The sequence below is a fragment of the Stegodyphus dumicola genome, chromosome 12 (assembly GCF_044657685.1).
Source record: "Stegodyphus dumicola isolate Sdum_Otavi_A_Nest chromosome 12, ASM4465768v1".
NCBI lineage: Eukaryota > Metazoa > Arthropoda > Arachnida > Araneae > Eresidae > Stegodyphus > Stegodyphus dumicola.
In genome coordinates this window covers 92,605,623-92,617,747 of record NC_140779.1, presented here as the reverse complement: position 1 = coordinate 92,617,747, position 12,125 = coordinate 92,605,623, and the positions used below count along the sequence as shown (strand labels likewise).

At 32.5% G+C, this 12,125-nt stretch overlaps 1 protein-coding gene across 2 annotated transcripts in view; it reads left to right on the top strand.

Annotated features, from left to right (window-relative positions):
• The window catches only part of LOC118195629 (cell adhesion molecule Dscam1-like), a 1,218,268-nt gene that overhangs the window by 767,645 nt on the left and 438,498 nt on the right, over nucleotides 1–12,125 (top strand). For both annotated transcript variants that reach the window (XM_085806699.1, XM_085806698.1), the window contains exon 8: nucleotides 11,134–11,298. In XM_085806699.1, the coding sequence (XP_085662825.1) occupies nucleotides 11,134–11,298 (165 nt within the window). The remainder of the gene's footprint in view (nucleotides 1–11,133; nucleotides 11,299–12,125) is intronic.

Genomic DNA, 12,125 nt, shown 5'->3' with positions numbered 1-12,125 from the left:
ATGCTGCCACTGAAAGCTAGAATCTTTATTCAGTTCCTGAAAATCAGAAAAATATACACCTACCACAAATCTTTGAAAACGATTAAATAAAACATGAACACTGGAGAATTTTGTATCGGTACAGTCAGAGAATAATGCATACTTTTTCTCTAAGATAAATAAAATATATCATTTAAATGCCAGCGTTAACATTTTGAGTTATTACTTTTATTTAATAATTATTTTTAATAATTATGTATTCAAAATTAAGTTTTAATCATGATTATGATTGAAACTTAAATCATTATTTATATACTTATTTGATAATTATTTTAAAGCATTATTTTTCATAACCACAGTTTCTTTCCGAATGTTTAAGAAAGATGAAACCCACAATCTAAATTAAAATAAAATATACTCCAAGCAGCTTCAGTTTCTCCTCTGCTCCTAAGACGGACCGATATAATGATAATGATGTTTCTTTTCAAACTTCGATTCATTGTCCTTTTCGAACAGAATAGAAAAGAAAATGCTAGCTAATTAGGCACAAACGAAAGTTTTGCCTGTTTTAGAAATTAACAAAATGTAACAAATAAACGAAATAATGCTTATTGATTAACGTGGATAATATTTTAACACAAAGAGTTCAAAAAATGAAGAATAATATTTTATATTTATATGCACTTTAAATTGTTTATTAATAATGACAAAATGCAATTCGATTAGTATAACCCAAACCAGTTGCAGCATACAGACGTCTTCATAATTTTGATAATCTACTGGCATTTTCTTTCGATTCTTAATTAATTCAGCATTTTCTAATCAAGAAAAATTTTCTAAACTATAAAGAGCAAACAGTAACAGAAGAGTAAACAAATATAGCAAAGGTGACTTTTAGAAGATTTCTATTCTTGCTTACAGTTTATTTTACCTTGCGCAACGTTTATAATTATTCAAGTTTATAAGCCTTTATTTGAAAAAAAAAAAAAAAATATGAGCTACTGTATTTCCTCGAGTATTTTCCTCTTTATTTTACGAATTTTGTTGCTAGAAAATAGAGAGGGGAAAATTGTGTCTTTAATTTAATTTACAAAAGACGATATTATAGTAAAAACATAATAAAATGAAAGCATTCAAAGTATAAATTACAGGTAACTGTCATAATATTATTTTTTAAAAGAACCCATATTCCAATACGAATCCTTATAATATTAACATTACAATATTTAATAAAATATCTTCCTTTCTACTTCATTGTAAATTGAATCTCGCCCGTTGTTTTTAGAATTGTCTGTGCTACTTCTTAAACCTCAAATCATTCATAAATAACTAAACAAGGTGAATGTGTAGCTTACTCAGTGAAATCGTAGATTGAGTGTCAGTTAGTATTTAGTTCTCTGTGATGGGCTTTTTTCTAGTATTAGGCTGGCATGAAGTTCAGTAGTTAGAAGCGAAAGTATCACGTTCATCGGCGTGATCTTCACAGGAAATGTGCCAGTGTTTGTCTTCTGAAGGCATCGAGGGAAGGGAAAATTACGCGAATATTTTTACCATTTTTATAATCTTGCACTTTTAAAAACTAGGGGGAAAGTACTCGAATAAATACGGAAACTAATAAATAAATGCTGCTTTATGATAGTAGACTACTGTAAATTGTCTTATAAAGTTAAGAGTTATCACCTATTAAAGATATCGTTATTGCCGTATCTCCTTTGCCTGACATATTCAGAACAAATAAAACGAATATTATTGTGACAAGGAGCGAAATGTTTTGCGCCTGTTGTTTGGCAAGAGCATTGAGCACCATCCAGATGACACCACATCTATTCCATAGCTTCGCAGGCAACCCGAGGGATGCGTTCGAGGGTCTTCCACTCGTTTACCCCTTCCAGAAACCATAAGAGATGAATTTCCGATCGTCATATATTTAGAGTTCCATCATGCTTTTACAACATGTTAGACAAGACAAGACGTTATAATTTTACAAAATGTATGCATTTTCCGGGATTCGAAACCGGATTCTTCGGTTACACACTGTGAAAACTATTAAATTCTTACACCCAGCTAATTTCATTTGAGCCTGAAAGCAGAACCAAATTTGGTATTATAATGCTTTAATCATTCTATTCGCATTGACTTTCAAAACGTTTACACCAAAAATGAATGCTCAAGGCACTAAATAGGCGCTAAAAATTCGTATTCGAATTCTGTTGGTAGAATAGATTGTTTGCGCAAGTGTTTTCGTATTTTTGACCATGTTAAATAGTATATACCACATTGACACTCAACCAGGATAGTAGTTAGTGACTCTGACTGCCGTACCGAAAGCCCCAGATTCGAATCCCGGAGAAGGCATGATGTTTGTAAATGTATAGTGTCCGTGCGGCATGGAGGCACTCTAAATATGTGGCGGGCCAAAAGTCCTCTCGAGAAATTGGTGGTAAAGGAAGAGGTGTGGGAGACCCTCGGACTTTTCTCCCGGGATGCTGTCCATCAAAATTGGCGGCGGAGCTGAGCAAAGTCGTATTGCCACCTGTATGGGGCTCTTGCCAACGACAGGCGCAATCTTGCACCACGATGAATTTCGTGGAATTGTTCTGATATTGATATGAGACAAGTGACATTCACAACAACAACTAAAAATTCTCGGCCTATCCTGTAGCCTTGAAAGCCTTCAAATTCTTTTTGGTATTAAATTAAACCTGTGTGTCACTACTGATTCCTTTCAGAGAAGCGTTACAAAAATAAAACGTTACGATTTAGAGTTGTCTTTTTTGCATCTCTGTACTTGTAAGCACCTTGGATAGCCGCATACCACTTTATGATAAACAAGTATAGCGGAATTTATATCGGGAAAGTATACGTATTCGATTATTCATCATGCTGTCTTATCGTCAAATATTTTGTTTCATATGAGCATACATTGTAACAAATAGAAAAATCGAAATAAAGAGACTACGATTATTATACAAATTTATGAAGTACAATTACATATTAAAAACAAAATTCGAACAAATAATTAATAGTGTTGTGTGCGAACGGGTTCGTAATAGATTGAATGCGCTTCAGGTTCGGATAATTGCCACGATATGTTATTGCCACGTTATTTCTTTTATTGATATTGTGTAAAAGTTGTTATATTACATTAAATTTAAATGATGACGTTCATGAAGTTGTACACCTTTAATTAGCTGGGATATTAATTAAATAAAACTGAAAGCACTATTTATTTAAATATGTTATTATTTTTTTCGGAATAATAAATTTTGTTTTTTGGAATAATATATTTTATCATGGTATTAGATACGCGTGCTTAATTTAGATATGATCTTTGAATTTAAATGATATTTTAAATAAGTTCGCAGCAATAATAATGAAATTCACTTTTTTTTTATTATTTATTTATTATTATTCTTTTTATTATTATTATTATTATTTTTTTTTTAGATTAAGGATTTTTCTTTGGAGATTGCTAAGGACTGTAAATTAAATTCCTGTTCCTTGGAGATGGTATACGGGAAAATTTCTTGTTATAAATAATTATAAATTATTAATTGTATTAATATATATATTGATGCAATTTTGTGAGTCATTATGTTGAAGATAATCAAAAGGAATTTAGATAAATTAATTTTAATAACGAATCTACTGTTTGAATAATAAACCCGAAAATTTTCGGGATTACACTGCCTACAACGTCCCATTAGCGGCTGAGCGGTACAGTCCCTGAGAACTGGTAGTTCGGTCTTACTTTCGAATCCCTTTAAACGAAAGCCGGCTTCAGCCCGCTCAGCTGATGGGCTTGCCACGTGTATGCAGTACCTTGTGGATGCATAAGTAAATACAGCGGGCGCAGCCCGCGCAAAGCCGCTGAACACTGGTAGTTCGACCCAACTTACGAATCCCGGCGAACGGGCTGGCTGCATTGGTATTTTCGTGATTTTCCGTATGTACAACGTGTATGCAGTATCTTGTGGATGCATACACGAATAAAGCGGGCGCAGCACGGGTAAAATCGCTGAACGCTGGTAGTTCGCTCAAACTTTCGAATTCCGGCTAACGAGCTGGCTGCATGAGTGTTTTCGTGATTTTCCGCATGCGTAACGTGTATGCATATGTGAATACAGCTACTGCAGCCCACGCAAAACCGCTGAACACTGGTAGTTCGGTCCGACTTTCGAATGACGGCGAATGCACTGACTGCATGGGTGTTTTCGTGATTCTCCGCATGTGTATTGTGTACACAGTATCTTCTGTATGCATAAGTGAATAAAGCGGGGGGAACCCGTGCAAAACAGCTCAACACTGGTAGTTCGGTACAATTTTCGAATCCCGGCAAACGGGCTGGCTGCATGGGTGTTTTCGTAATTTTCCGCATGTGTAACGTGTATGCAGGATTTTATGGACGCATACGTGAAAAAGGCGGCGGAAGCCCGCGGAATATCGATGAAAACTGGTAGTTTGGTCCAACTTTTCAATACCGGCCAAATTTAGCGTAGGAATTCTTTTAAATTCGAACAATGATAAGCGGGCTTGCCCGCTAGTAGGTTAATAAAATTTATTATACATAGCGCTGGAATTGTCTTCAGAGATATTCGTACAAGTGTTTACGGTATCATTCAGTATAATCAGTAATTGTACTTAAAACTACTAAAAACGTTAAAATACAACTCAATGCAAAGCGTACATAAATAGAAAGCTAATTCACGTATCTCAGTTCACGCGGAATCAAACACCTGGCAACAACAATAACTAAGCATCTGCTAGCAGATACTCTTCGGCATTAAATAGTTTTCAACCGGCCGCGCAAAATCTTTCGAGTACTTTCTGTTTCTCGAAATTTCTAGAAATCTGGAAAACAAAAAAGATTGTGGAATTACGGTTACAGATAACATAGTGGTGAATTGCATTTATTCAATTTCATCATCCTGTATGAATTCATCCTGTATCATTCATCCAGTATGATTATTAAAGAAGGTAAATGATGAAGATTCTGCACGATTATATAAAAGATTTTTGAGATGTGAAAACGACGGTACCTAAAGCCATTAAATTTTGAATAGCGTAGGCTTCTATCCGAACATGTGCACCTAGAAGGCCGAATTTTAAGTTTGGAATTCATTTTATTATCTATTTCATATTTTTTTAAAACTTTAAGGAATTTTTATTAACAAACTTAACGATTTCAAAGCAAGCAGTGGCAACACGGTACGGAATAAAACATTTTCATCTCCAGCGTGTGAGACTGTCTATCTGATATTCTAAAGATATGATGCTTTTAAATATCTGGTGACTTTGCTGTTGAATTGAATTTTATGTGGCGTAAGTGCCCAAAATCGTCATGTTTAATAAATAACATTAATACCCAAAACTTTAATAATAAAAACACATAAGTATTTTTGCTAGCTGTCTTAAGAAAATTGAACACTGAAATGATAAACTGAGAAAAGAGTGAAAAACATAATAAAATTTATGCCAACACTGCATCGGGAATTCTAACTTTGTTAAACTAAAGAAAAACATTTGTAATTTTGCTTTGAATAGTATATAACGGAAGTGTGAAAAAAATTATGTTTAATGGCAAAACGAATGGGTTAGCAGTAGGAATTGCAACAGCAGACTAAGTAGACTGCGAGTTCAGCGAGAGCATAAAAACCTTTAACAAAATCTTTTGGGCGATCATTAAAATCTGAAATCTTTCAGATTGTTATTATTGTTACTGTATATAATCGAATCAAGTGTTTCATGATTAGCACCAGTAAGTTAACTATTTAATTGTTGTTTATCACAATCATAAAAATAAAGAAGTCCTAGATTATGTTAGAATGTTCACTGCTTCACTAATATTTGGATCTCGGAGCCCACCAGCGGCCGAGCGGTAAAGACGCTGAACACTGGTAGTTCGGTCCGAGGTTTGAATAACGCGAACGGGCTGCTGCATGGGTGTTTTCGTGGTTTTTCGCATGCGTGACGTGCATACGAGCCAGTTTCCCTTAGAACGTCCTCCACGAATGCATCCCTCCCTTTAGGCAGATAGCCCTCGTGTGTTTTGCCATAATTAAATAATCCAAACCCTAGTTCAAAATATTTGGATCTCAAAGAACCCTAATCCTACTTCAAATATATAAAAGAAAATCAATATTTCGCATAGGTAAAATGAAATTATTTAAAATTATATTAAACAGAATTATTATAGCAAAGGGGAAATAAAATATACCAGGTCTTAATGCGAGGTTCGACAATAATTCTTGCATACAGAAAATTTGATAAGATAGGTGCATAGTGCAATGATAATATGGCATGAAAAACTCAGTTAAAAATGCATCAGAAAGACAGTAACCGCTCTGAAATCAAGAAAGAATTACATCCTTCCTGCATTTAATCGACACGTATAACTGTATATTTTAACTGCACTTAATCGTATTTTATTGCTGGTGTTTAAGATATCCTATACTTTAAGTCTGAGAAACGAGTGAATTATTTTGTCGAATAATTTAGTCTAGGAGGCCAATAATAGATACTTTAATCTTTTTTTTAACTTCCTTGTAAGTAGTAAAGGAAGAATTGTATTTGCGAAAAATTTCTTTTTCTTCAACGGTATTTGGTATTTCGGGTATCATATTTCTATTTTGATCGTTCCTTTTGGAAGATTTCTTTTCCGTGACAACTGCACGTAAGCACAAAATAAAGGACTTCTTTCTTTTTTCAAAACAGATTATAAAATGCATTCATAGATTCAACAGGGAATTTTTTTGTGTCGCCTGTACATACGCACGTACATACATACGTAAAGGGCAGCAAAATCACGCAAGAGTAAATTTATATTTTATACAGATTTCCATTTTCACGATGCCTTCTTTAAAGTATTGCTTATTTTGGGATTTTCAGGAAAATTATGTTTATTTCAAACTAGTTAATTACGCTAATCTTCAAATTGGTGGCCTGCGAGCCGCATGCGGTACCCGAAGCAATTTTATGTGGCCTGTCAAGTACGTTTCAACTTCATTGTATTTGCTATAAAAATACCGTGTTACGAAGCGTTCATAGTTATTTGAAGTTCAATATTATTTATTTACCATCAAAAGCTAACATGCTTCATTACCGTCAAAAGCTACATTATTACCATCAATTACCATCATTCATTACCATTGCTTCATTACCATCAAAAGCTAACATGAATAACATGAATGGATTAATTTACAGTGTGATATAAATCTTACTCAAAGATTTAAAGATAGAGATTTTATTAACTTTTATTCGTATTTGCAAGTATATCAATTACATGTTTTTTTTTTATTTTGTTAATAAATTTTTCAGTTTGTTAAAAAAAAAAGTGTTCTGGATCGTCCATATATTTCAAATCATCCGTTCAATTCACGTGCACTTTGAGACCTTGCACTTTTTGTAAAGATTTTTGAAGTATTTACAAAATGAATGCATTTCATTAAGAACCAAATAACTTCTACAATTTCTTTTACGGTTGTTTCTGAGATCAACGTTTTATACTATATCAAGTAATTTAATCTAAATGTGGATAATCTTAACCAGATTTCTCTCTCCAAAATTTATTTCTCTTTCATGCTCATAATACATATATTTAACAATATTTACTAGACTTTGATATCGACCTGAGGTTTTGTTTAGGAATATAATTGAGAATACTGATATTTTTATCCCTTGCTTTTTAATTCGTGTATGTATTAGCTATTAAACATGTTAGTCCAAGTGCAAACACATTGTATACTTACACAACTTTTAGCAACTACATTAAATACATTAAATTACGGATTCATAAAAATGTAAGAAAAAGAAGTAAATTTAAATACATTGCATATAACATGATTTATAAAGAACGAAAATTATGCATATAATATGTATGAATTTTTAATATAAATATGATCTGATATGTAACAATTCAGTTTTATTTTGGTATCTGATCAGGGTAGTCTTATGGTGCTCATTTCAAAATATTTTTTTCTTGCGATATCTTAGCCCAACTTCATCAGTGATTAACAGTATAAAGCCAATAAATTGCGGCGCATTGTGTTTTCCTTTCACTTACAGAATATTTGATCTGTAAGATGCTTTCCTTGATTTTTTTCTTTCATGGGTAACATGTCAATTATTTTATTATTTTTTCAATCTATATGGTATATTTTGACTACGTTACGAATAAAGCGTTTTCTGATTCATTCTATGTATGTTTTAAATTTAGACCAAATTAAAATACACATAGAATTAACTTGAAACATAAATAACCTATGCTGGCCCTCAATGCGATTCTTTTGGGGTATATATTACAGTGTTAAATGATAGCTTTATATGCATGGCTTTGAACTATATGAAAATATATTTAAAAATTTATAAACATGGATGGTAGATTATCTTTAATCCTCTACACTCTGAGCTGAAATGTCGCAGAAACACATTGCTATGCACTTCAAAATGCACATTGTGTTTTTCTAAATGCATTAGCAGATATTTAGATATAATTATTAAAAATTGTGCTTATGATAATTGTGCTGTATTTTTAGTTTTGTATTCGAAATGAAGTATTTCTCTTTTTGAAATTTATTACGTTTTTTTTTTTTTTTTTTTTTTTTTTTTGCTGCAGTTTCAAAATTAGCAGTCATAAAATTGAGGCAATTCCCAGACGAAACATAAGCCAGCTTTTCATCAAACAAGAATAAGACCGGAATATTTTATCTGAAAATAAATTCAGAATGTTTGAAAATAAAAGGAGTAAAATTTTAAAAAGGGGAAAGCCTGAAACACTATTACATATCCTCTCTTTTTTCCCAACAAAGTGCATTATAATTCAAAGCCTGAGGGCTACGATTGATTTGCATTGTGAAACATCGGCTTTTCTATTATTTGACAAAGGTAAATGCTTTTATGTTCGTCTGAATAAAATATATTTTCTTTCAAGAAAAATACTTCGAAGTCTATTAAAATATCTGAACACTCTGAAAATTTATTCTAAGCTTTATGAATATTATCTCTATGTAACAGAAGTTTCAAATTTAATATAAAAAGAAATTTGATATTGCCACTTAAAGGATATCTGTGACTGAAAGCAAGTCAATATTTCACTAAACAGCAGAATAAAAATCTAACAATGAAGATGCCAAACACTGCTGTATTACATGTTATTTTTCTACGGAAAACTTTTAAATTAGTTACAGACGCATATTACATTTTGGTGTTCGCATTCAAGTTCCATGCATTGTATTTTGCCATAATGGTATGGATTTTTGTCCTTATGATGGAGTTATTTCAGTGAATCATAGCTCCACATCCTTGCTGGAAAACGGGATTCATTTCATGTATTGTTAAAGATAGGTACGCAGTTAATAAATTTTCTAAATGTGTAATCGTATGTCTTACTGTTAACAAACTCATGCTTGTTTTTAACCAAGACAAGTCGTGACCGAGTTTTGCAATAAACATGAGTTATACATAATTTGCTTATTTTAATCTTACTTTCCAGGATGGTAAGCCAAAAAGTATTCAGCATTAAATTTGTTTTCATTGGAAAGATACCAGCGAAATACTGGGAATCAATATAAACAAATTTTTAAAATTTCAGATTTTCAGAGGAAATACGAGTATAATTTTGTGACGAAATGTTAATGCATTTCAGGAAGATTTATCTGTTTATTTATGTTAAAAACTTATTCACACACTTATTTCCGAAAAATGTTTTTAATTAAAAAAAATAATTGAAATGTTCTAAAGTATTGAATCATATGTCATAGTCGTTATCGTTTTTCAATTTCAAGAATCATGGACAATTCGAAAGGTTTGAAACATATTGTTAAAAATTAATAAAACCATATTTTAAGAATTACATTACTGCCTTTTAATGTACTTTAGCTTAATATTACGTAAATTTAAGAATGAAATAAGGAATAAGAGTCCAATATATGCATTTATGCCACCCAAACGAGACAGTGATAAGTCACTCTGACTACCTTACCAATAGACCTGGGTTCAAATCCTGGAGAAAGCATGGATGATGGATGTTTGTAAATGTGTACTGGCTTTGCGGCATGAGAGCAATATAAATGCGGCGAGCCAAATATCCTCTCTTGTGGATTGGTAGTAGGGGGAAGGGGAATTTGAGACTCTCGTACCCACCGGCTGTTGTACTTCTCCTCAAAATTGGGGTGGAACTGGACGAAACACTACTGTCACCTATATGATGTTCAAGGTTCTTGCCGGGGACAGGAGTAAACCTGTACTCCTTGCTGCAATGAATTTCGTGGGCTTGTGCTGATGCCAGATAAGCGAGATTACTCCAACAACAACATATATACATTTATTGCATTTAATTAATAAATTTGAAAGATTTAAAACTTCTCAAGTTTTAAATAAATAAAGTTATTTAATAAAATTCCAAAGATTTTTAATATTGAAATTAAAAAAGTGCTGTTAGTAAGCAAAATCTTAAGTTTTCCCAAATAGCAGCACTCTGAAAATTGAATATCCACTATGCGCATGGAAGATAAATGAAACATTTGTATGTTTGGAGCAGTGAAACAATTTTTCAAAATATTTAGTTATTATAGTCATGTGGCGTAAAATTACACAATCTTTAGATCTTCATGTAACATAAGTTAATGATTCAAAGATTCTGAAATGACTCCGCTAAGGTCATTTCTAACGTCAAAAAATTAATTTGATATATTCAATATATCCCTAAATTATCATACTCCAAAATATTTGCCAGTTTCTTTCTTTGTATAATAAACGTACAAGTTTATTTCAAGTTCACTAACTCCACACAAATGAGCCAAGAAGATAATGGAATTTTAATGTAAAATATTTAGAAAGGCGACTAAATGATGGGAAATTATTTCAGAAAGAGCAGAACAAAAGAACGTACCTGCTTACAGATATTTGAAAACATCTATCCAGCTTCTATTCATTGATAACTAAAATTATTAGCAATAATGTCAATATCTTCATTTAATATACATTTAAGCTATATTTATTCTATATTATATAAAAGAAAGCATTGTTGAATCTAACGGAGAAAAAGGCTTCAGAATCACATGAAGTATGATTATTCTTTTTTCTGGGAAATATTTCTGTTTTTTTGTAATCTCAGAGTCCCTTCTAACGCAGTGGGGCGTTTTGTCTATTTTCCAGATGAAAGAGTTCTTCCCGTCAATCAAAGACAGAGAGTGTTTCCGAATGGAACGTTGCTCATTGCTGGAATGCAACCAGGAATAGACGATGGCAGCTACACTTGTGAAGTCAGCCCCGGCCAAGGAATGGCACCAGTTTCCCGCTCCTTCCGTGTTATTATTCGAAGTAGGTTGGCATTTTTTTCCAGTTGGAATGATTGAACAATTTTTAACTTTCAAAGTGAAACTTAATAATATTGTTTGTGTACTTTGATCATGAAGAAATGTTTTCATAAGTTTTAAACACTGAATGTGAAACGGATTTAATGGATATATTTTCAAAAAGAAAAATCCTGGACAAAATAAAATTTGAATAATAATGACACGAAAAATTAGCTAAGCTAAGATTTGAAATATTTATTTTGTCAAGTCACATTTCAGAATTATTCGGACTTCGATCATATGTGAATCTATTTCAATCTTTGTTCTCTGTAAACAGCAGTATCACATTTTATGGGATTTTGTCTTAGATAACTAAAACAAAAAATATGTATGCCTAATATCTATATTAATTCATACATAATTTACATTTAAGAGCAAGAATTTGTAGCAATTAATTTACAAACATAGGTCTGCAAATTTTCAGACTAAAAATAACTTTAAGAGCTTTATGTATTTATGTCTATTGTTGCGAAATGCCCAGCGGATACGCGTTGAGATAGTTGAGATAAGCGGGCGAGCTTGGAGTTGCCAGAAAGTAGCAAAGATGAAGGGTTTCCAGATTTGGCGTGAAATCGCCCATTTGGCGATATTTGGTGACAAAATTGGCGATATGTCATAGACCGAGCTAGAATATTCTAGAGAACATTCTTAGCGGTTTTCTCGGGAATATTCTCGGAGTTAGGTTAAAGCTATATATACCCTGCTCATACAGGGAGAATGTCGTATCTTGAGTTCAGGGATTAGCTTGAGAGCGATCGACTAAGTTGAGAGCTGTACTTTAGTTCTTTGGGG